Raw genomic sequence first — 23,826 nt, 5'->3', positions numbered from 1 at the left:
CCCCAGGTTCCCAGTCCCCGGAGGTTATCTCGGCCGCAGGGGCGGCGTGAAAGAGACAGCCCTAGGTGCAGAGAGCAGGCTCAGTAGAGGAGATGAGAGCCCCACACCGTCGGTGCCAGGCTCGCTCCAGCAGCAGCTCAACTCTCGCGAGAACGTGTGTAGGCGGTGGGGAGGAGGGCTGTGTGGGATCCCACCACTCCTCCTGGGTGGATGTCGGCCCGCCTTCCTGTAGGTGGCACTTGCGCCTCAGACGCACCCCGTACTGACCGACAGACACCCTCGTGCGTGTTAGAGATTTGCGTGGGAGCACTGGGGATACAGCCCCCCGACCTGCCTGCCCCTCCTTGCCATTGCCTGGACCCGTCCACTCCTACTGGCTCCCATGGGTCCCATCTGTGTCTGGCTGGGCACACGGGGCCTCGGAGAAGACGCCCTTGGGGCATCTCTGACCAGTGCCTGGTCCAGCTTTCCAACCCCATATACTTCAGCTCATCAGGACCCCATGAGCAGCGCCGTGGCAGCCAAGCCCCCCTGCACCCCAAGTGACCCCCAGCCCGGCCTCTTCAGCCCCTCGGCCTGCGGGGGTTTCCCCGGGCCTCACGTGCGCCGGGACAGGCCTTCCGTGCCTGCTCGCTTGTTTACTGTCTGCCTCCGCCCCGGCTGGCCGGCCCGCCCGGCCTGCACCACACTGACACGCAGGAGCGAGCCCGGCACGGGGTGGGGGCTCAGCAAACATCTGCCGGAGGAGCGGCCCTTCCCGAGCAGAGAGACCACACTCGCTCCCCCGAGGGCACAGCCGCCTCCCGCTGCTGGGTGCTGCAGGCGGCAGCAGGCACACCGGCGGGGGAAGCGGGAGAGGCAGGGCCGGGCCGGAGTCCAGGAAGACCGGGCAGGACAGACCGAGACCCCGGGACGTGCCTGCACAAACACGAGCAAACCCCAGAGACAGCCTCTAAGTGCCATGAGGGCACCCGGGGGTGCTCGACAAGCCTCCAGAGGCAGGAAACACCCGGAAGACTCCTTGGGGAAACCCCCTCGGACAGAGGTTTATTTCAGGCCGGAGCCAAACATTCAGGTGGCAGGACACACCAGAGCCCCCCGCCCTCCCACCGCAGGAGGGGCACTCACCAGCCTGCGGTCAGTTTGCCTCCAGTCAGTTTGCCTCCAGTCAGAACCTGCGCGTGGGGGCCCTGTGTTCACTCTCACTGGAAGGCCGCCTCTCCGGGCTTGCCTCCCCCAGCCTTCCCTGAAACTCGGCACCCTGTCCTAGGGCTCCATTCCAGGCCCGAGGTGCCCGGGTTCCAGAACGTGATCACGGCAGGGGCCACGGAGGGGACCGTGGGGTCACAGGTCGTCTCCGGCAGGTCTGCGAGGCTGCGCAGATGGAAGCCCAGCCGGGAGCTTCTCGGTTCACCTTTTTCTTTGCAAATCTGGTATCTTAAAAAAAAAAAGGCAATCTCTGCACGAATGTTCCTAGCAGCCCTATTTGTAGCGGCCCCACACTGAGTTAAGTGCGGACGTACCCCAGCAGGGGAGCGGGTGGACATCCTGTGGTCCGTCCACACCGCAGTGGGGTGTGGGGTGCGGGGGCAGCCCTCTGCCAGCCCCCCGGGGGCCGAGTGCAGGGAGGCAGCACCTGGGAAGCCTGCCAGCCAGGAAGCCGCCCCAAAGGCTGCGTCGCACTGCAGGGTCCCACTTACCCAGGGCAAGGGAAAGGTCGGTTTAGAAACGGGACCAGTAAGGGCTGCCCGATGCTCGTGGTGGTGGGGCCGGGGGAGGCACTGAAGCGGACCCAGGAGGACAGCACCAGGGACCTGCTGTAGATGGAGCCGCTCGGGGTCTGGCACACCCGCCCTCCCGGGACGTACGGCTGGGTCCCAGAGAACCGGGAGAAGACGGCGCACCGTCTCTGCATCACCAGCCTGGTGGTGTGAGCGTACTGAAGTTTTGCCGAATGTTCCCGTCGTGTGGAAAGTGGACAAAGCACAGTGTCGCTCTGCATGTGACTCTGTGACTCCACAGTCATCACAATAAAAATTTCAAATAAGCACCCTGGGTGGTGTGGCACAGTGGATTGAGCACCACCCTTTGAACCCAGGGGTCACCGGTTCAATTCCCAGTCAGGGCACAGGCCTGGATTGCAGCCTGGGTCCCCAGCAGGGGGCGCACGAGAGGCAACAGATCGATGAGTCTCTCACAAATGTTGATGTTCCTCTCCCTCTCTCCCGCCCCTTCCCCTCTCTCTAAAAATAAATAAAATCTTTTTAACATTTCAATTAAGTCATAACACCTAAAAACAAGCTAAAATTTAATAAATCAACCCCAGCGTCTCAGCGCATCCCCGCACCTGCAGAGAGAGGCACAAGGTGCCAACACGCTGTCACAGCCCCGACCTGTTGCCTGGAGAGTCTCCCACAGGCCAAGTCTGTCTGACCCCGCCCCGGGGTTAACTGCACGGGGCCGGCCGGCGGTGCAGACGACAGGCCATCAGAAGGTCAAAGCATCAGTCTGTCCCGTTGGCGGGCACGTGAAGTCTCAGTGCTGGGCCTGCCAGATTCCTGCGGGGTCAAGGTCCCCTGTCGAGTGAGTAAGCCACAAACGCAGAGTTTTTCCGGGAACTGTTTAGTCAGCAGGTTCATCAGTGGGCGGCCCTTGCCTGCATCCACCATTACACACCTACGGTCGCAAACTCGTGCACCCAAACAGGCCCTGTTTCATACACCTGAAACCTACGTGATTTTGTTACCCAGCGTCACCCTAATAAACCAAATCTGCAGAAAGAAAAGGAAATGCTTCCCCCTCCTTTTAAACAATTCTCAAATATTAGTATGAATTCATGGATTTTCTTTTCACTCAATTCTCTCTTTTTTTGATGCTCAAATTGATCCCCACTGAGCCAGCCACCCCCCCCCCCACACCTACCCCTTGAGCTGGTTCCTGTACATCTTTTATGGGGGGTGGGTTTTATTTTTTTATTTTTTAAAATATATTTTACTGATTATGCTAGTTGTGCCATTTTTTTAAAGATTTCATTTATTTATTTTTAGAGAGGGGGAAGGGAGGGAGAAAGAGATAGAGAGACACATCAGTATGTGGTTGCCTCTGATATGGCCCCCACTGGGGACCTGGCCCGCAACCCCGGCATGTGCCCTGACTGGGAATCGAACCTGCGACGCTTTGGTTCTCAGCCCATGCTCAATCCACTGAGCTACACCAGCCAGGGGCTTATTTTTATATTGTTTGAAACTTAGAAGAAAGTCTCAAGAACAGCACCAGGAGCTCCCGGGCATCTGCCGGACAGGCCGGCTGTTGTTTGGGTGTTGCCCGTTGCTCTGGCCTCCCTCTCCCCACGTGCACATGGCGTGTTTCTGAGCCCGGGAGAGCACGTGGGCGGCGTGGGCGCCTGGGCCCATCCGCAGTGCCGTGTGAACTCCAGACAGCCAGGCCGGCCCCCTCCCGGAACCAGGCCCCTGCGGCCAAACCCCGGGGCGCCTCCCAGCGACACCACACTCCAACCTGGTCTCCCCCCTCACCTCCGTCTCGCCTTGCCCACTCCCTGTGTCCACGTCAGACACATTCACAGAGAATTTTTATGAGTTTATGTGAGCCAAACTGACGACCATTGACAGGGAGCAAAATCTCAACAGACTGAGAATATGCTCTGGGAAAATGGCAGTTTTACAGCTTATTTGATTGCACTTTTTATTTATTTATTTTTTATTTCGAGAGAGTGAGCGAGAGGGAAGAAAGCATCTGTCTGTTGTTCCACTCACTGGTGCACTCACCGCTGGCTTCTTGTCTGTGCTCTGACTGGGGGGGCGATGGAGCCCACAACCTTGGCCTATCGGGACAAAGCTCTAACCACCCGGCCAGGGCCCTCTACAGCTTATTTCATGCCTCAGGGTCACGGAGGCGACCCAAGGAAAGGGACAGGGACTCCGCGGGTCGCAGGTCGAGGGGGCGGGGAAAGGGCAGTGGGGGGACTCCGGGACTGGATGGAGAGTGCGGCCGGGAGACCTCCACGCACACACGGTACAGGTGGCCGAGGACAGTGCTAGCGCGCAGAGCTGGCGGGGGCCCCGAGGGGACCGTGGGGGGCTCTGAGGTCTCCCGAGGGGCCTGGAGGAGGGGACCACGTGGAGGTCTCCCGGGTGGGCTGCCTCGGATGCACCGGGCGGGAGACCGACGTCGGAGAAGCGTCCTCTCACAGGGTCCCTCCACGGCAGAGACCGACCTTTGTCCAGGGAGCTGCAGGCTGAGGACGTGACCGCCCGCCAGACCCGCCGTGTCCGGGACGCCCTGTGCGGTCACGTCCCGTCCGAGTCCCGGACCTCCCCCCCACCCCGAGCTGGTGGGGCTGTGTCCACACTTCTGAGAAGCTTCTGAGCTCATCATTCTCTGAACCCTCGGTCACTTCTGCCACCACAGGCATCCTAGGCTCACCAGGACGCTCCCGGCGCCAGCCCCGGCTCCGCTGTTCCTCGTGACCGGCGTGGGCCCTTCAGGGGCCCGGGACGTGGAAGCCACGGGCTGGAGCCGGCGTGCTGAAGGCGCTGGGGGTCCCCCCCGTGGAGCACAGGGCCGCACCCCGAACCTGCCCGGGCTGCTCCCTCGTCTCCCCCTCCCATCCCACATCTGTCTTGGGCTGAAATCCTCAGCATCCAACCACTTCCCACCGACAAAGACTGGGCAGTCCCTGCGAATACCCCTCTCTCCCCCGAGAGAACCCTGGCATGTTCGGTAACAGGGACACACCTGTTTGCTCCGTTCCGAAACACGCTCCACAGGGCTTCGGGGTTCCTGCAGCAGTCCCACCACCGACCACAGACCTGCTGAGAAAATGTCAGGCTCTCCCGGTGGCTATTTCTGTCCTCAGAGCGCGTCCCCCTGGAGAAAATCAGGGTGTTGTGTTCAAAAGTTTATCGAGTTCGTTATTTTTTTTCTGTGTGGCCTCATCAATTTGATGCACGGGTTCGTGTATTTCTGGACAGTCGGGTCCGTGGGTTTTAGGATCTCCCCCACGATTTCCGACTCAGCGCTACCTGTGCACGAAGCAGACAGAGCATGCATCAGGTTTGGGGCGCGACGGAACGGGAGCGGACGGCGCCCACCGCGTCCGTCCCGCCAACCCCCGGAAGCCCCCGTCCTCAGGCCCGGGAGACCCCTACTCGGCTCTGGGGCAGATGCCCAGACACGCAGGGGGCTCAGGGGCAGGGGGGCAGGTTCCTGTTCCCCTTCCTTTGCACACAGCAGGCGACACAGGACGCGCCCTGGTTTGTTTTTCTGCACTGCGGCCCCCACGGCCCCGCTCAGGACCACTCGCGAGTCACCCCCCACCCCCCATGGCGTGCTGCTGCCAGAGCAGGGTTGTCCCGGTGAGACGCAGTGCCCCGCACACTGGGGTGTGGTCAGGGGTCAGGGCATGGGGTCCGGGCCCCCCTACCTGACCTGCGCCCCCCCCACCCCCCGGAGCGAGGACACCTGCTGGCGGCCAGGCCCCCCGCTCTCCCTCTGGAAGTCAGAGCGGCCGGTGCCAACTGCCTGGGGACATGGGACGACCCCCTGCTGCGGGCAGCGAGTCCCCCAGAGGGCTGCGGGGGCCCTGAGCCCGTCCCGTTCCCCTCCTGACACCCCGTCACAGCGGTCCTCAGGGAGCCGCTGTCTTCATCTGCCCCCTCCTCTAGGAGCTGAGCTTGCCGTGCAGTCCTGGTGCCCCTGAGCCAGGACAGGGCCCCGCTGAGTGAGCTCGGGGCAGTCAGGAACCCTCCCCCCTCCCCCCACCCACAAGCAGGGAGCTGCCCCACGCCAGGCCTCAGCGGGGGGCCTCCAGGTAGGACACACACCTGGGCAGGGAAGAACCTCAGCTCACACACTCACACGTGCGAGACAGATCACTCCATTGATCTCACAACCTCCGTTTCCAGCTGTTCCCCCAACGGCCCCTGCTCAGCCCTGGGTGTCCTCCTCTGAGAAAGGGACCACGACCCCCCCCACAGGTGGGGGGCGATGGTGCTCGGGTGACACTCGGCACAGCCCCCACCTGCCCCCCATCAGCTCCGCGGCAGCGGGGCCCCCAGAGCGCAGGGATGGCCCCCCTCCAGCCCCCCCTCGCCCGGCCCTCCCTCCTAGCGGGAGGCTCGACAGCTGCTCCCAGGATCTGCTTTGAATTAGGACATGGCGTGGCCCTTTAAGAGAAGCACCCGCGCCCCGCAGCCCGCCGCCCGCTTTGAAGTTGCTGGCGCTGACAGGTTCCCAGGGGCGAGATCTGAGGGCGGCTCTCTGCCCCCCCAGAGGCCACGTGCGGATCGCAGGGCGGGAGGAGGGTGGACGGAAGGTCACGTGGCCGGCCGGCCACGCTGGCCTGCAGCCGCTGTGCAGCGGGCCCTGGGGGCCAGCGGGCTGCACGGCCGGGGGCCAGCGGGCCTGGAGCTCGTTAGGGCGCAGCCAAGCCCGCAGCCGGGAGCGCCCGGCAGGAGCCGGCCCCGGCCCTCGCCACCGCCGAGGGGCCCGGGCAACCCAGCCCGCCCCTGCCCTGCCCCACCTGAATGGGGAAGGGCCAGCGCAGGCTGGCCCCCAGGAGCCCCCCCACCCCCCCGCCCTGCGCAGGAAGGCCCTCCCGTGCCACCCCACCCCACCCTGTTCTGGGTCTCGGCCAGCCCCGGGGCGACCCCAGGAGGGCTCTTCCGCATGGGGAGCGCAGGGTGGCGCGGGGGTGCTGAGAGGCAGGCGGGCCCCGACCAAGGGGGAGTGAGGCCCGAGGCCCCCAGGGGCTGAGGCTGTGGCCAGGAAGCCCTGCCCGGTCCTCCGTCCACTGGCGGGAGTGCGGGCAGCCCCGGCAGAGCGACCGGAGCACCTCAGACGGACTCAGCCTCCTCCCGCAGAGCTGGGGGCTCGCACCCGTGCCAGAAGGGGGCCCCAACGCCCTGGTGCTCTCGGCCCCAGGGCGGCGGCCCCAGGGCGGGGGTGGGGTGTAGCCCCTGCTGCCAGGTGCCCCCCCGGCTGCTCCCGCCAGGCCTGCAGACAGTCACCTGGTGCCCGGGAGAGGACATCTCCCAGGGTCAGGCCCCAGAGCTGTCTGTGAGAGGCCTGGACCTGGCCCAGCCGTCCCAGCTCCCCCACCCTGGCCCCCGGTGAGGGGCTTTGCTCCTCTGGTTCACAGGGTAGGAGGCCGAGGGGGGTTCCCACCGATGGGGAAGTGGGGGCCTGGCCTTGAGGCCCCTCCCTGGCTCCGAGCTGCAGATGCGCCCCTGGCTGGCAGGCCAGGAGCAGGGCCTCCCTTGGGAGTTAGCCGCTATGGGGAGCGGGGTGGCCGGCTGTGCCTCCTGGCCTTCCTGGGCCTCGAAGGCCAGCAGCTGGGGCTTGAGGCCGCCCAGGTGGCTGTGCGAGGCGGGGCAGCTGAGGCCAGCAGGCGGCAGCTGGGCCCCAGACAGCAGGCGGCAGCTGGAGCGCAGAGCTGCCGCCCTCAGGCTCAAGGCCCTCCAGGGGCCCAGGAGGGAGCGGGCCGGGTGGCACGGGGCGTCCCGTGTCCATCCAGTGGCCCTGGGTCCGGGGCTGCTGAGCGTCCTGACCTCCACAGGCCCGGTGATCGGTCCGTCAGACCCTGAGCCAGGTCCCGGCTGGGGCCTCTGGGCACTGACCACCCCCCCCCCCGGTCCTCTGCCCTCTCCCGGGCCACCAGTCCGCCCCAGCTCAAGCCCCAGGTCTTGTCCCCTGAGGTGTGATGTTTCCGACACCTTTTTCCCAGGACGTGGGCACCTGCCCACGAAGACCACAGCTCCCAGTGGTCAGTTCTGTGCTCCCCTGCGACCCTGCCCTCCCCCCGCAGTGTTCCCCCCAGGAGAGCGGCCCCTGCGCCTGCCGAAGAGGTGGGTGTCCTCTGGGCTCTCGGATCCCCAGGCTCCCTGGGGACTAGGCCCGGGGGTCCCAGACTCAGCCAGAGGCACCCGCCGCCCACCTGAGTGGGACCCGGGAGGCAGAGAGGCAGGAGCAAAGCAGGACCTGCCCTGGGTGTGGCGGCGGGGGCGGGGGAGGGGGACCGGCGGAGAAGGCCAGGCCCCGTGGCGTCCAGGTCACAGGTGTGTCAGGGTGTCCGTGGCCCGCTGCACCCCTGCCGAAAGGCGACCTGGGACCCAGTTCCTGCTCCCCGTCCCCCAGGCTGCGCGTCTGCCCGCCAGGCGTCCCACGAGGCCCCTGTGCGGGGACCCGCGGCTGCCTGGGCCCTGAGGGACAGCCAGCGGCCACCCGAGGGTGGTTACGTCACTTGTCGCCGGCTCCCTGTCCGTGTGCATCCTGCCTCCTTTCCCGCTCCCACGACCCGGTGAGGCTGGCGAGGCACGTACACAGGACGACACAGGCTCGGGGGCCCGGCCTGGGGCCCAGCGGGGGCGGAGCCAGGCCCCGGGTGCAGAAATGGGGCACAGCCACACCCCCATGTGCGCCCCACAGACATCTGTCTAACGAGCCCGCGGGGGCACAGAACAGTTTCCGCATCCGAGGGGGGTTCCGGAGCTGGACCAGCCCACCCCAGCACTCCCGTCCCCTGGCCCCACCCTCCCGGTCACCCGTGGCCCCGCGTCCAGCCTGCTGACCCTCGCTGGTCTCACCCGCTGGTGTTTTGGGGGTTTTAGGGCTGAACTCACACGACATGGAGCCAGGCACTATGCAGTGCACAACCCCACGCCCTCAGTGTGAGCGGGGCCTCGTGCCCCGCCGCCCGCCAGTCAGCGACGGGACCTTCTCCTGGCCCCACGAGGAAGCCCCGCCCCCCCAGCAGCCCCTCCCCCCAGCTCTCCCTGAGCCCCTGGCCACCAGCAGCCTGCTCTCCGGCCCAGGGCACCGGCCCACCCCTGACGGCCCATATCCAGGGACTCACACAGCTCTCGGCCCCTGAGTCTGGCGTACCTCCCTCAGCTCTGGGGCTCTCAGGCGCCCCCGCGCCGTGGCCCGCGCCAGGGCCTCGGCCCTCCCTCTCTCTGCGGCCGAGCACCAGCCCCCCGGGCGGCCTACCCCTCGGCCGGTGGGCATCCGGGGCCTTTCTGCCTTTCAGGGACTGTGACTTGTGATGCTGTGAACATCCACATTCAAGCTTTTGTTTGAACACCTGGCTTTAATCCTTTTGAGGACACACCTTGGAGGACTGGCTAGATGCTGCGATAACCCCATGTAACCACTCGGGGACCCGCCGGGCAGGGACCCGCCACGGCCACACCGCCTCCCATCCCCACCAGCAGTGCCCGTGCTCCACTGTCCTCACACCCTCACCAACACTCGGTGTTTTCAAGTTTGGTTTTTACCCCAGCCGTCCCAGCTGGTCTGGGGTGGCCCCGACCCACTGCTGTCCAAGGTCCCCTCCTCCCCTGTGTCGGGGCCGCAGCGGCCACCGCGCTGCGTGAGGGCAGCGTGGAAGCAGAGGACCAGACCAAAGGGCCTGCTGTCCCGCCTGGGGTTCGGGGCGGAGCCCTCCGAGTGGGGGGTCTGAGCTGCAGAGGCAGAGCTGGTCCCCGGCGGGACTCGGGGGGCGGGGGGTGCACAGGGCAGAGCCTGCCCGTCTGAGTGGAGGGAAGACCCCGTGCCAGCGGCCAGGGTGGTCCAGGGGCGGCCGGAGAGGAGCCAGCCGGGCGGGCGGGCCGCCCGCAGAAGGGCTGGGCTTCTGCGCCTCTCTGCTCCCGCTCCCAGCCTCGGCCAAACCCAAGCGGGGACTCACCCGGGTCCGGGGTGCGGGCTGCGCCGCCCCACAGCCGATGCCAGGGAGCCCCACATGCTCTTCCCCGGGCACCGTGTGCCGCTGGCAACCGGGCCGCCACCCCGCCGTGCGCTGCGCCGGGCGCTTTCACGCACGGGCTCCCGCAGTCCCACAGGAGCCCGCTGACGGGGGACGGTCACTGCCCCGCTTTAAAGAGGAGGAAATGGGGGCCTGGAGAGAGGTCACGGGCCCGGGATCGGCCGGCCAGGAAGTGGCTCCGAGCCAGGCCGGCGTCCAGCACGGCCCTCGCAGGCAGGCTGTCCAGCTGGGCGCAGCGTTCCCCTGCCCGGGACTGGGAACCACAGGCCCCTGGTGCCGGGGGGGCCGAGGGCAGGCTGTCCCCAGCGCCTGGGTCAGCGGGGGCGGGAGACCCCCCCCCTCTAGACGGGGCCTGTGTCGGAAGTTGCTGCCTCTGGTCTGTCCCAAGCAGGGCCTTCAAGCTGGCCCAGCAACGGGGTGGGGGGTGGGGGGAGGCCAGTGTGGATTTCCGGACACTCAGAGCCGCCTCAGCACCTCCATTAGCCGCCTGGGGCCCCCCTCACCAGGAAGATGGGTGTCCAGCTGCTGCCCCCAGCACGCCTGCGGAGGGCCCTGCCCTGCCCTGCCCTGCCCTGAGCCCAGGCTCTGAGGGCTGTGTCCCAGCACCTCGCAGCCCTCAGGCGCCCACAGAGCAGCTCCCAGGGCCCCGGCTGGTCTCCCAAGGCCGCCGTGGACAGCCTGGCCCCAGCCGCCCGCTGGGTGCGTGCAGGGTGGGTGTTGTAACTTCCTAATCTCAGTTCATCATCACTCAGTGCTCAGGGCCAAAGGGGCCCGGGCAGACTACAAAGGCAGGGGCCAGGCCCAGCTTCAGACAGAGCCCCTGGCTGCGGCCTCTGATCTCCCGGCCCGGAGGAGCTGCTGGTGCCTGCCCACGGCCTGTCCACGGCCCCGGATCAGAGGGGGCTCGGGGAGGCCTTCCCCAGCTCCAGACTCCGTCCCAGAAGGTAGGACTTCTCTCCTGCCCCTGACCCGGGTGTCGCGACACCCAGCCAGCAGGCTGCCGCTGGGAGGGGGGTGGACACCGGGTGTGGGGTGTGCGTGCGGAGTGAATCCATGCTTTTCTGTCTTTGTGTCCCCACCTGCCCCGGGGAGAAACCCCCTAAGTAAACACCTGACCCCTCCCCATCTTGATTTCTGACTAGGAATCTCCTCTGTCCCCGGTTTGGTGGGCTGGGAAGGTGAGGCGATGGTCAGACACAATGGTCAGTGGAGGTCACTGAGCTGAGGCCAGGCTGGCAACTCCTCCATCCAAGCCCACCGATGCGCCCCGCCCCCGCCCAGAGCTGCAGGGCAGGGGGTGGTTCTGGGGGCCTCAGCCGGAGCGCTGCAGCAGCCGGGGCGCATGGAGGAAAGACCCAGAACCCCAGCCGAAGCCCAGCGGCCTCGGCAGATGGCAGCGCCCCCTCTGGCCCCAGTGCCTCCGAGGGCCACCCAGAATCTGTCCCGCCGGGAGCGGGGCCGGGCGAATCCTCCTCGGCGCCGCGTAGGGGCGCCCGGTCCCTCCCGCACCGTTGCCTGCGGCGCCCGGGCCTCGCGCCACACCTGTCCGCTGCTCCCGGAGGCCCCGGGCGCGCCGCAGACGGCCCCTAGACGCGGAGCCCCGTGTCCGCCGTCGCTTTGATCCCGGGGGCCCCGCAGGATAAAAGTCCTGGGAGGCGCTGCGCCAGCGCTAGAGAGCGAGGCGGCGGAGCCGGGCGCACCGCGGGCTGGTGGTGCGGACGAGCGGCGCGGAGAAGCCCGGGCAGCGGGGCCGCTCGAGCAGGACGTGTGCGCCGGGGTCCCGGGCGCCCGGCAGCTACCCCCCGGGCCAGGGCGGCGGGGGTGAAAGACTGCTCAGGTGAGCGCGCCCACCCTGCGCCCCCAGTCCGTCGAGCGGCGGGCGGGCTGCCCGCGGCTCGGAAAAGCCTCCGTCCTTCCCCGCCGCCGCCCTCGCCGCACCCCCTTCCTGCTGTCCCGGGGGCGGGGGCAGCGGCGCCGGGCAGGCCGCGGCGAATGGAACCGCCGGGGCCGCGGGCCTCGCTGCCCCCCACGGAGCCGGGCCGGGAGCGCCTCCGGCGGCCGCGCCGGGGTAGTCCAGGCCCCTCCGTCAGGCTTGCGGTTTGGGAAGAAAAGGCGATGCCTCCGCCAAGAAAAGAGCGAGCGCGGTCCCCTCCCCCTCCGCCGAGCCCGGGCGGCGGCGGCGGCGGCACATCTAACGCGCGGGCACCCGGGCCGCCGCGGCCCCCGCAAACTACGCCCAGGCTCGGCCCCCGCCGCTCATTGGCGCGGGCGGGAGCCAGCGCACCCAGACCCTGCGCTGCCCTCGGCCGGCCGCGCGCGGAGTCCCAGCTGCCCCGGCCACGGCGCCTGGCCCCCAGAGCCTCGACGCCGACCTCCCGCGCCTCCTCGGCCGGGCCCAGCACCGGCAGCCGGGGGAGCCAGCAGGCGCGACCCGCGCCCCTCAGCCCCGGCGCCCCCGGCCCGGCGCCCCCACCGCCGCCTCACGGCCGTCCGCTCTCCGCAGGTGGCCGCCGGCTGGAGCGGCGCGGTCATGGGCCGAGGGGTGCGCGTGCTGCTGCTGCTGGGCCTGCTGCACTGGGCCGGGGGCAGCGAGGGCAGGAAGACCTGGCGGCGCCGCGGCCTGCAGCCGCCCCCGCAGCCGTCCCCGCAGCGGGCCGAGGAGGCGCCCGCGGCCGGACCGCCGGTGGAGAGCTTCCCGCTGGACTTCACGGCCGTGGAGGGCAACATGGACAGCTTCATGGCGCAGGTCAAGAGCCTGGCGCAGTCCCTGTACCCCTGCTCCACGCAGCAGCTCGACGAGGAGCTGCGGCTGCACCTTCTGCCCAACACGTCGGTGACCTGCAACGACGGCAGCCCCGCGGGGTAAGGCCGCGCCCGCCCGCCTGGCGCGCCCCTGCCGCGGGCCCCCGCCGGGCTCCCGGCCGCCTTGTCCGCAGCGGCGCCGCACGGTCGCCTCCCTGTCCCGGCCCCGACGCAGGGAGTCTCCGTGCTGGACCCTCCCGACTGGCCGTGGCTGTTCCCGCCCCCAGGGGAGAGGCTCCCGTCGGGGTCCGGAGGCGTCGGGCTCCGGAGGCGCTGCGCTCCGCAGAGCCGGCGCCCTGACTCCCCGCGCCGGGGCTGGGGCAGCGCTGCAAGCACTGGTCCCCGTCCGGCCCGGGCACTGACCTCTCGGCCACCGGTGCCCAGACCCTCGGCTCGTGTCCTTCGGTCCCTGGGCGGGGAGATGGCAGTCCTCGAGTGGCCCTGGCTCCAACAGGAGGAGGCGATGCAGCGGGGCGGGGAGAGCCCTGCCGTACCCCACCCCCACCCCAGCCCTGCTCAGGTCGGCTCCCTGCTGCTGCGCCGGGGTCCCAGCCGGCGGAGGGCCGGGGAGGGGACGCGGGCGGGGCGGAAGAACTGGGGAGCGGCATTCACCCCTCTCCACCCCCGAAATAGATCAAGGCAGGATGCGAGGCTGAGGGCCGGGGAGGAGGAGCGCGCGGAGCCCACACGCTCAGCCGGGCGGCAGCCCGAGGAGCCGGGTGTAAGGTCGGGCCTCGGCAGGAAGGCGGCGACCCGCCTGGGTGGCGCCCGCGCCCCTTCACGCCCGCTGGCGGGTCCCAGTGCGCCCGCGCCGCGCACACTGCTCCGGCGGGGGCGCTTTGCGCTTTCCAAGCGCCACTGCGCGTCCCAGGAGGATGCCGAACCCCAGCGAAGGCTCCCGCCCCCCTGCCCGGCCGCCGGCGCCGAGGTTACAGCCCGTCCCGCGCGGGGCGGGCCGTGGGGATTTTCCACGGACCACACAGCCCCTCGCGGCCCGTCCCCGCCCCGCGAGCGCCACCTCCCGGGCCTGGCCGCCACTGGCCGCCGCTGCGTGCGGCGGGGACATGGCCGCGGGCGCCCCCGTGCGGCCCGCGCGCCCGGCGACAGGTGGAATGACCCTTTCCTGCCCGGAGCCGGGCGCGGCGCACAGCTCACTGCCCGCCCGCGCTCCTTTGCAGCTACTACCTGAAGGAATCCAAGGGCAGTCGGCGGTGGCTCCTCTTCCTGGAAGGTGCGTCCCAGGGGCCCTGGGCGGGAGCGGGCGGGGTTCCCGGGGGTGTGCGAGCCCTGAGTGGTGGCTGTGCCCGCAGGCGGCTGGTACTGCTTCGACCGGGAGAACTGCGACTCCCGCTACAACAGCATTCCGCGCCTCATGAGCTCCACCGACTGGCCGCGCACCCGCACAGGTCAGTGCGGAGCGGGCGGCCGGAGGCATGGGGCGGAGGCGGGGGCGGGCAGAGGGGAGGATCGGGCCTCCGGGGCTCACCACTGCAGGTCCTGGCTCTGCTCGCTGGAACCCCAGAAGGGCCCCACGGTGCCCCCCTCTGAACCTCCTGAGCCCAGGGTGCCCTCACAGTCGCCCTGGCTTCCTAGTCGCGGGTCACCTGCCAGCGCAGACTCTCGGCTCAGGGACACGGGTCATCCCTGGGTCAAAGCAGCAGGTGGAGGGCAGGGGCGGTCCAGGGCCACATCCAGGGGTCACTCTGGCTGTGATGACCGTGTCCACTCTCCACTTCCCCAGCCACCTTGGCTCCAGCCGGCAAGACCACCCACCTTTTAGGGGTCACCCGTGACCTGCCCATGTCCCAGCCCTCCCTGTAGTCCCCACCCTTGCACAGCCCCCCTCCACCAGAAGGACACACCGTCCCTGTCCCCCCTGACAGGCACGGGGATCCTGTCCTCCCAGCCAGAGGAGAACCCCCACTGGTGGAACGCCAACATGGTGTAAGCGGGAACTCGAGGGCCTTCCGGGGGGGGGGGTCCTTCCCGGCCCGAGGCGGTGGAAGGGCAGGGCGGGCTCACCGTCCCTGTGTTGCAGCTACATCCCCTACTGCTCCAGTGACGTCTGGAGTGGGGCGTCACCCAAGTCCGACAAGAGTGAGTGCCCTGCCCGCCCCCACCCCGTTCCTTCGCCCCACAACCCCAGGCCGGGCAGGGAGGGGTGGGCTCCCAGGATATGCGGACTTTCAGCCTGGTGACTCCCTCTGTCCCCGACCGACGCCGGCGTGTCCCAGGGCCGTGCTGTCCGGGCTGGCCTGGCCTCCCTGGGGGGACCCCACTGCTGCTGTCCCATGGGGAGGGGTCCCCAGCACCGCCAGGAGCGCCTGGCACACCCCCCCTTCAGTCTCCCCAGCCCCCAGCTGGGACCCCTCCTCCTTCCAACCTGGAGCAGGAGGCCCGGCCCTGGGTCCGGCCCCCCTCTCGAAGCTCCCCCCCTTCTCTGTGCAGCTGGATACGCCTTCATGGGCGCCCTCATCATCCAGGAGGTGGTGCGCGACCTGCTGGGCAAGGGGCTGGGCAGCGCCAAGGTGCTGCTGCTGGCCGGCGGCAGGTGGGCCGGGCGGCGGCCGGGGGGCGGGCGGGCTCCAGCCTCGCCGTCTGGAAGATGCTTCCGGCACTCCGTGCTGCGGCTGGGAGGGCGGCCCTGGGCCTGGGGGCCTAGGCGGGCGGTTGGCCGGCAGCTGCAGACCAGCGTGCTTTCTCCGAGGTGGCGGTTCCCGGGAGGCTGGGGTCTCGGTCCCTGTGTCCCAGCAGGCACGCACGGGGCCCTGGGGACATCTGGAGGGGGGTGGGGACGGAGGAAGGGCTGAGGCCACAGAGTGCGTCGTTATGGTCAGACCAGGAAACCGAGGCAGAGGGCCAGAGGAAGGGGAGGAGGTTCGGGAGGGAGCGGGCCACCTGCCCCCCAGCGCTGGGTCCCCTCCTCGGGGCGGGGGATGGGCCCCGCAGGCTCTGGGGGCTGAACACCCTCCTCCCCCGCAGCGCGGGGGGCATCGGGGTGCTGATGAACGTGGACCGCGTGGCTGAGCTGCTGCAGGAGCTGGGCTACCCGGCCATCCAGGTGCGCGGCCTGGCCGACTCGGGCTGGTTCCTGGACAACAAGCAGTACCGCCGCACGGACTGCGACGACACCATGACCTGCGCGCCCACCGAGGGCATCCGCCGAGGCTTCAGGTGCCCTGCCTGGGGGGGAGGGGCTGGGCCCGCAGGGAGCGGGCGGAGGAGCGGGGGCGGGGCTCCGGCCGGCCTAACCGGTGGGCGTGGCCCAGGTACTGGAACGGGCTGGTCCCGGAGCGCTGCCGGCGCCAGTTCCCGGAGGGCGAGGAGTGGAACTGCTTCTTCGGCTACAAGGTCTACCCGACCCTGCGCTGTGAGTGTGTCAGCTGGGGGCCCGCGCGGCACGCAGGGGCGGGGACCCCGCGCCTCCAGCCTGGAGTCCAGCCCCCAGAGGCCAGGCTCAGGCCACTGCCCGGTCCCAGAGCAGAGCGACAGACCTGACCCGTTTGCCTGGGACTCGCCTGGCCTCAGCACTGAGTCCTCTTGGTCCCGGGCAGGCCCGGAGGGGGCTGGTGGGGAGGGTGGGGGGCGCGGTGTGGAGTGGGCTAGGGAGCCAACCTCCAGAGCTGCTCCTAGGCAGCAGGACCGGGCTGCCCCCCCTCCCCCACATGCTGGGGAGCAGTGAGGTCCCATGCCAAGAGACATCGTCACCAGCAAATCTTGGTTGAAACAAGTCCCTGGGAGGCAGGGTAAGGTGGTGGGGGGACGGGGAGGGGGGCGCCGGACAAGGTACTTCTTCGCGGAAGGGCGGGTGTGAAGGGGGGAGGCCAGCTGGCCGGGACTGGGAGACCCTGAGCCAGCCCAGCTGAGCCGTGCCCCGCAGGCCCGGTGTTCGTGGTGCAGTGGCTGTTCGACGAGGCCCAGCTGATCGTGGACAACGTGTACCTCACGGGGCCGCCGGTGCAGGAGGGCCAGTGGCTGTACATCCAGAACATCGGCCGGGAGCTGCGGCACACGTTCAAGGACGTGTCGTGAGTGCGGGCCCCCGTCCGGGGGCGGCGGGCCGCCCGGCTCCGGAGTCGGGGTCCCCAGGGGCGCCAGGGGCGTGCCAAGGGCAGGCCTGGACCTGCCTCTGGTGCGCGCCCACCCTGGGACGCCCCGGCCCCGGGGGGACGGGGAGAGACGTGGGCCGTCTGGGCGAGGACAGGGCACGTCACTCGGTGACAGAGGCCTGTGTCCGCATCGGGGACTGTCGGTACAGGAATCGTCCCAAAGGCACCCCGTGGCGGGGTGTTGAGAATGATTATGAGGGAGAGAGGGCGCACGGGAACTCTGGGTCTCCCCTCTCCTCCGCTTTACTGTGCGTATAAAGCTTTTTAATGAAATAAGGCCTGTTTTTAAGATGACGCAGGACCTGCCCGTCCGGGGTAGCCCCCCACGGCCGGGACCCAAGTGGGACGTGGGGACAGGAAGGCACCGGGGTCAGCAGGGAGCACTCGGGTAGAGATAAGACGTGGGCCGAGGAGCAGCTGCCCAGGCGGGGTGGGGAGGGGACAGGCTCCGCGGGTGGGGGCACGGAGCCGGGAAGGGGGCGAGAGGGGCGGGGCCACTCACCGGCCGTGCGCCCCTCCACACAGGGCCGCCTTCGTCCCCTCCTGCGTCTCCCACGAGATCATCCTCGACAGGTCAGTGCGCCCCGGCAGGCCCACTCATGGCACTGTCTCTGAGCCCACAGAGCCCCCAGCGCCCACCTGCCCGTCCCCCCCCCCCCCGGCTCCCCTCCAGGGCTGCCAGGGCCACGCAGACAACCCACTGTGTGTCGGGGACTCGGTGACAGCACGCCGTTGCCCGCTCTGGCCGCAGCCCGGTGACCCCCCCGCACCGGGGTTCCACCCGCAGCCACTGGACAGACATCCAGGTGAAGGGGACCTCGCTGCCTCGGGCCCTGCACTGCTGGGACAGAAGCCTCCAGGACGGCCCCAAGGCCGGCAAGGCCCCTCTGAAGGGCTGCCCCGTCCACCTGGTGGACAGCTGCTCCTGGCCGCACTGCAACCCCTCCTGCCCCACCATCCGGGATCAGTACACGGGCCAGGAGATGAGCGTGGCCCAGTTCCTGCTGCACCTGGGCGTCGACATGCACACCGTGGCCCAGCAGCAGGGCCTGGAGCCGGGCCGGCTGCTGGGGATGCTGGGCGGTGGGAGCTAGGCCGGCCGCCCGGGGCTGGCCCGCCGCCCTCCTGCCCTCCCGGGGCAGAGAGGGGCCCCCCTGCAGCCTTCACTGCCCCTCTGCCACCGCCGACGGGAGGCCCGGCCGCGCCCGGCGGCCTCGGGACCCCTCCGCCCGCCCACCCGCCAGCCCCGCCCGCCTCCAGCCCACCGGCGGCAGGGGAGCCAGAGCACTGGATTCCCCAGCACCCCCGCCCCCCACGCCCCCAGCCAGCCCCGGCCTCCCCTGCCCTCTCGTATTATTTTATAAAGTGACTTTTTTATTACCTTAATTTTTAAAAAAGGAAAATAAGCAAGAAATATATGATGAATGATATTGTTTTGTAACATATATTTTTAAATAATGAAAAACAAGACAACGAAAGAGCTTCTTCCTGCGAACGTGTTTATTTGGTCGGGAGTTGGCCCACCTTGCACCCCCTCCCCCACCCCTGACCTCCTGCAACCCTGGCCAATGGGGGAGGGGGGCTGGAGGGCTGGGGGGAGGGGGAGGGCGGGTTGTGCACAGCCCACACCCCACCTCGCCTCCCACTCTAGACCCTCCCTGAGGAGGCCCCCCTTCTGCCACTCGCTCAGCTGATGCCGGGCGGCAGACCTTGAACCCGGGGCAGCCGCTCGCAGCTCTGTTTACCCCGGGCCGCCGAGGTGGCCCGCACGGGCGCCCACGGCGCGGTTCCTCAGTGCTGGCTCAGCGTTGGCGCACGCAGAGTCCTGTCACCGCCGGCGACCCCCCGGGCACACGGCCGTCACCACCTCAGAAAAACAGTCCCTCCTCAGCTAGTGCTCTGCGCGCTGGCCCTGTTTCGACTGGGTCACACCTGCGCTCAGCTCCCGGCCTGAACGTGGGGGTCTGAGGGCGAGACGTCCCCCCAGCCCAGGCCCTGGCCCTGCCCCACCCCTGGCCCTGCCCCCCAGAGCAGAGGGGCCAGTCCTCCTGTGGGGGGTCCCAGAGAGCCCAGCCCCCTGAAAGACGTGCCCACACGAGCGTGCACACTCTTCACACACGCCACAGTCACTTCCTGAGGTGCCTTGGGGCCCAGGAGAGCCAGGCTGGTGGGACGGTCCTGGCCAGCGGCGCTGGGCACGAGGGCCAGCGTGTCTCCGGGAGAGTCCCCAGAGATGAGACTGCGTCTCCCCGCCTGTGGGTGGGGCTTCCCCATCGCTCCCTGCATTAAGCACCTGAAGTTGCATCCATTCCCCCCAGCTGCCCTACAGGGAGGTTTTATTGCAAACCCCAATACACAGACAGACAAACTGAGGCCCAGAGAGGCTCCACGGTGGGTTGTAAGGGGTGGAGGTGGGATCCAGGCCTCGTCGGCCCGGGCTCCACTCCTGGCCTCCGCCCACACCTGTGCGGGCAGCCTGGGCCTCGGCCCCGCGCACCTGAGGCCCACGTGCCAGCATGGCTTCCCCGGGTGGAGCTGAGCGGCCCATCCGTGGTCTCCTGGGGGACCCACAGAGCCCCAGTGGGAGACAGTGAGGTGAGCGATGGGGTGGCCGAAGGCGGGAGAAGAAAGGAGGGGGTCCCTAGAGGTAGCTGCTGGCTCGGGGGAGCAGCCCGCCTCCCCAGGATTCCCAGAATGGATGGCCTGAGAGAGTTCCCGCAGGGCGGTGGGCTCCCAGCAGGACGCGGGCCGGGAGGACCCGAGAGCGTTCCCACTGCCACCCACCCGGGGAGACTGTCCCGGCCAAGGGCTGCCACGCAGGCAGAGCAGGGGGTGCGCGGGGGCGTGCGGGGGCCGCTGCCCAGGCGGAGTTCTTCCTGCAGAGACGGCGGCAGGCGCGGCCTCCGCAGGACCCCCGGGATCACACGGCCGGCCGGCCGGCCCGCTCCTGCAGAGGTGGGAGCTGGAGGGCCCGTGGCACCCAACACTTGTGGATCAGGCCCCGAGGGGGTTCGCCAAGTGAATAAACCCTTTGTCCCGGTGGCCCTGTCGGGGTGCGGAGGGAGGAGGAGCAGAGGCCACTCGTGTGTGGCTGGGTTCGCTGCTGGGATCCTCGGAGCCGGGAACTTGGGCTGGATGGTGGTGGCGCCGTGTCCACCTGAGATACGTCGGCTGCTCCCAGCAGCAGGGGGCCCCCGCCCGGCCGCCGTGGCCTGGGGCAGTGGGGTTGGGCCAGGAACACCCGGGAGGCCCACAGGATCCCTCCCGAGGGTGCGCCGGACCTGTGGGCGACCCGCCCCTGAGTGACAGCAAGTGGGTGGGCGTCCCTGGGGTGGGCAGGGCTACTGCGGTGCTCACACTCCCCTGGAAGCCCACAGGAGCCCCCCCCCCCCGCTTTATCACTGCGGGGACTGCTCTGGAGACACCCCAAACAAGCACGTGAGGTCGGGGGGCACTACTCTCCTTTTAAAGGGTGGGGCGTCGCTATTCACAGAGCAGCTGCCCACAGGAACCAGGACCCCCCGGGAGGATGTAGGCCGGGACACTCCCCAACCAGCCGGCCGGGCTGCACCGATGTCACTCCCCCCGCGGTGGGCGTGGTCAGGAGGCTCCGGAAGGTCACCTGGCCGGAACCGACCCACGAGGAGACCGTCCGACTGCACAAGCCAAACGACAGTCTGTGGAGCCAGGGGCCTGGACTTCCCCCGGGCAGCAGAGCGGGGAAACGGCAGGGGGGGCGGGGGGGCTGGGCGGCACAGCGGCCGAGCGCGCAGGCCCCACGGGGCAGGAAGGACAGAGCTGGTTCAGGGCCCGCGTTCGTTCCCGGCGAGAGCCCGAGGGGGCCGTGTCTCCAGACGGACCCTCGTGTCTGCAGAACCGCAGAGCCGCCACCAGCATTGGCGGTCAAGTACCCTTGTGTGTGCGGGGGGGGCAGGGGGCAACGCAGCGGCGACTCCTGCGCCCAGGTGAGAGGGCGTCCACGGTGCCACGGCACAGCGCTTCCGTGGACGTGCAGTTCTCCGGCGGCCGTGGGGCCACGCGCACATGCGGGAGGCGTGTGCTCGCCGGGGCCGGCCGGGCGCCGGGGCCACGGGGACGGTTCTGTGACTTTTCCCACACTGACTGGGCACGTCCAGCCCCTGCGCTCGGGAAGGAATTCGTTATTTTTAAAGACGTTTCGTGCATTATTGATACTGTGGCCTAAAAAATGGGGGGAGTTGAGTTTTTTTCTAGGTGTTTACGTGTCTGGTACAGGGACAAGCAAAAGCTCCGTAACGCCCCCTCCCGCGTAATAAGTGAAGCTCCACCCCAGGTCAGGCGGGGGGCTGTGGGAAGGGGGGGGCACCGGGACCCCTCCCTGCCCCACGGTCTCCCCTGGAGGAGAGCCGAGCGAGGGCCCCAGGAGCAATGACAACGGGTCCCGGAACCGCCTGGGTCTGGGCCAGGCCACCTTCTGGAAGGGCAGGAAGGGACCCCCTCCCCCTCCCCCCTCACAGGTGAGAGCCCTGGAGGCTGCTGGAGCTGAAGGGACTGGGAGCAACCTGGCTGAGCTCTGGATCTCCGCTCTGGGCCCCCCCCACCCTCCCGCCCCGGCGGGCTGGGGAGCCACTGACAGACAGTTGCAGGTGCTGTGGTGGGGGCGGTGCCAGCAGCCCAGGGGTTAATGACCCTGGCAGGGGCTTGGCCCGGACACAGGGGTCAGATGTTCTAGCCTCTGATCACAGCTGCCTATTTATAGCGCGGGGGGTGGGGGGGGGAGCCTTGGCCCTCCCCACACCAGCCGCGGAGAGGCCGCCTGCTGCAGTGTCCCCGCGTCACCGGCTCCGCCACTGCAGGCTGCCGGCACCTGACCCGGCGGCAGCTGAAGGAGACACACAGGGGCCGCAGCCCGGCAGGACCCCGGGCCTCCGCCAGGCGCCGTGCAAGGCAAGGGAGCGGCTGGCTGGATGGGCAGCACCCTGGAGCCCCCCGGGGGCGGGTACCTGCACCTGGGCGCGGTGGCCTCGCCGGTGGGCACAGCCCGCGCGCTGCAGCTGGCCTTCGGCTGCACCACCTTCAGCCTGGTGGCCCACCGCGGTGGCTTTGCGGGCGTCCAGGGCACCTTCTGCATGGCCGCCTGGGGCTTCTGCTTCGCCGTCTCGGCCCTGGTGGTGGCCTGCGAGTTCACCCGGCTGCACGGCTGCCTGCGCCTCTCCTGGGGCAACTTCACGGCCGCCTTCGCCATGCTGGCCACGCTGCTGTCGGCCACGGCCGCCGTCCTCTACCCGCTGTACTTCACCCGGCTGCGGTGCCCGCCCGAGCCCGAGGGCTGTGCGGCCAGGAACTTCCGCCTGGCCGCCAGCGTCTTCGCCGGGCTCCTCTTCCTGGCCTACGCCGCGGAGGTGGCCCTGACCCGGGCCCGGCCCGGCCAGGTGGCCAGCTACATGGCCACGGTGTCCGGGCTCCTCAAGATCGTCCAGGCCTTCGTGGCCTGCATCATCTTCGGGGCGCTGGTCCACGACAGCCACTACGGGCGCTTCGCGGCCACCCAGTGGTGCGTGGCCGTCTACAGCCTGTGCTTCCTGGCCACGGTGGCCGTGGTGGCCCTGAGCGTGATGGGCCACACCGGCGGCCTGGGCTGCCCCTTCGACCGCGTGGTGGTGGTGTACACCTTCCTGGCCGTGCTCCTGTACCTCAGCGCCGCAGTCATCTGGCCCGTCTTCTGCTTCGACCCCAAGTACGGCGAGCCCGGGCGGCCCCCCGACTGCCCTCGGGGCAGCTGCCCCTGGGACAGCCAGCTGGTGGTGGCCACCTTCACCTACGTCAACCTGCTCCTCTACGTCATCGACCTCGCCTACTCCCAGAGGATCCGCTTCGTGCCCACCCTGTAGCCCCCTGGGCGGCTGCCCACCCGCCACTGCTCTGCCAGGTGCCAGCAGGGAGGAGGCCCAGAGGGCCCCTCAGCTCGGGAGGGGCAGGTGGGGGGACAGAGCAGCGGGAGGCCCCGAGTGGGGACACCAGAGGTGCCTCTGTCTGTCTCCAGTCCCCGGCCCGCCCTGGCCCAGCGGTGGTCGCCAGAAGAGGCAGGTGCTGCAGTGACCCCCTTTGCACATGGGCTCACCGAGGCTGGGATTTAGGCGGCCCCGGGGGTCCGTCAGGGTCTGCAGCCCCTGTTCGGGCTGGGTGACTGTTGAAAAGCGGACAGTTCCCAGAGGCGTGGGAAAGAAGTTGGGGGCAGAGCCAGAGCTATGCCAGTGGAGGGCCGTGGGGGCCGGCCCTTCCTCCAGCCTTCAGGGGGCGGCCCCCCGCACCCTGGAAGGACGGCCATCCCAGCAGGGCCCTGCTGGGGTCTGTGTCAGCTCGGAGAGGAGGTGCTGGAATCGGAACCCCAGCTCACATGCCTCCCGCCAGCCACGGGCGTGGTCAGCAGAGCCAGGACTGTGGTGTGGTTACTCAGGGCAGCCTCAGCGGCCGGAGAGGACGCAGGTGGCCTGCAGGGGCCCCCAGAGGCCAGCAGCACTGCCAAGAGCATGCTGAGGAGAAGCTGGGTTCCCGCCCAGGCGGCCCCCCACCACTGGCCTCCACGTAGCAGCTTCTGCAGGGCCTGGGGCAGCCACTGGTGCTTCCCTGGCGCGTGCAGGCCCGGCACCTCCACCTGCTCACGTGCCCGTGTGCCTGGGTGCTGACCTCCAGGGCTGGACAGGGCCACTGCCCGCCGCGCTCCAGACAGCCCCTCCCATTCAAGAGCCCAGCCTGGGCCTGCCCGGGGCAGCCTGCTGGCGGCCTCCGAGCCCAGCGGCCCCTCAGCCCACGGACTGGAGCAAGGCCGCGCACAGGAAATAAACGCTGATGCTGATGCTGATTCCCACCCGGGTCTGGCAAGCAGTCTCGACACCTCCCGGGCCACCCTGCCTGCTGGAGGGCGGCGGCCGTGGGCCCCAGGCCACGCCGGGGTGGGGGAGGGGGGACAGCCTCGGAGGAGGGGCAGGTGGTCTCCTCTCCCTCGGCGAAGAGCACGGAAGAGAGGGGCGAGGCAAGCTTGCCCGTGCCCGGTCCTGGTGGTGCTCAGCACGCACCGCCCCCAGCACTCCCCCCCCCCGGGGGTTTCTGGGGCCCGAGCACAGTGGTGGCAGAGGGGTGCGGTGCCACCATGGG

General features: G+C 69.2%; 2 protein-coding genes across 5 annotated transcripts; both read left to right on the top strand.

The window, feature by feature from the left end:
* The first annotated feature begins 11,456 nt into the window (after nucleotides 1-11,456).
* On the top strand, nucleotides 11,457-18,159 carry NOTUM (notum, palmitoleoyl-protein carboxylesterase). 4 transcript variants are annotated; one of them, XM_045836830.1, is made up of 12 exons: nucleotides 11,457-11,618; nucleotides 12,285-12,643; nucleotides 13,762-13,814; nucleotides 13,894-13,989; nucleotides 14,467-14,527; nucleotides 14,622-14,680; nucleotides 15,032-15,134; nucleotides 15,566-15,757; nucleotides 15,853-15,953; nucleotides 16,464-16,611; nucleotides 17,218-17,265; nucleotides 17,480-18,159. In XM_045836830.1, exons 2-12 carry the CDS (start codon nucleotides 12,312-12,314, stop codon nucleotides 17,784-17,786), a joined length of 1,500 nt encoding a protein of 499 aa, XP_045692786.1. In that variant the 5' UTR covers nucleotides 11,457-11,618; nucleotides 12,285-12,311; the 3' UTR covers nucleotides 17,787-18,159. The 4 variants fall into 4 exon arrangements, with proteins under 4 accessions (XP_045692786.1, XP_045692787.1, XP_045692788.1 ...); XM_045836831.1 differs by lacking the exons at nucleotides 11,457-11,618; nucleotides 17,480-18,159 and adding an exon at nucleotides 17,366-17,446 and having other exon boundaries at nucleotides 12,027-12,643; XM_045836832.1 differs by lacking the exon at nucleotides 11,457-11,618 and having other exon boundaries at nucleotides 12,028-12,643; nucleotides 17,418-17,504.
* Nucleotides 18,160-21,482: 3,323 nt separating this feature from the next.
* MYADML2 (myeloid associated differentiation marker like 2) lies at nucleotides 21,483-23,533 on the top strand. The gene has a single exon (XM_045836937.1). The coding sequence runs from the start codon at nucleotides 21,639-21,641 to the stop codon at nucleotides 22,560-22,562; it is 924 nt and encodes a 307-aa protein (XP_045692893.1). The 5' UTR covers nucleotides 21,483-21,638; the 3' UTR covers nucleotides 22,563-23,533.
* Nucleotides 23,534-23,826: the final 293 nt, after the last annotated feature.

This window comes from Phyllostomus hastatus, unplaced genomic scaffold (assembly GCF_019186645.2).
Source record: "Phyllostomus hastatus isolate PE091 unplaced genomic scaffold, TTU_PhHast_1.1 phas_contig_210, whole genome shotgun sequence".
Taxonomy (NCBI): domain Eukaryota; kingdom Metazoa; phylum Chordata; class Mammalia; order Chiroptera; family Phyllostomidae; genus Phyllostomus; species Phyllostomus hastatus.
Note: the sequence above shows the minus strand (reverse complement) of the source record. Positions and strands in the feature narration are given on the sequence as shown.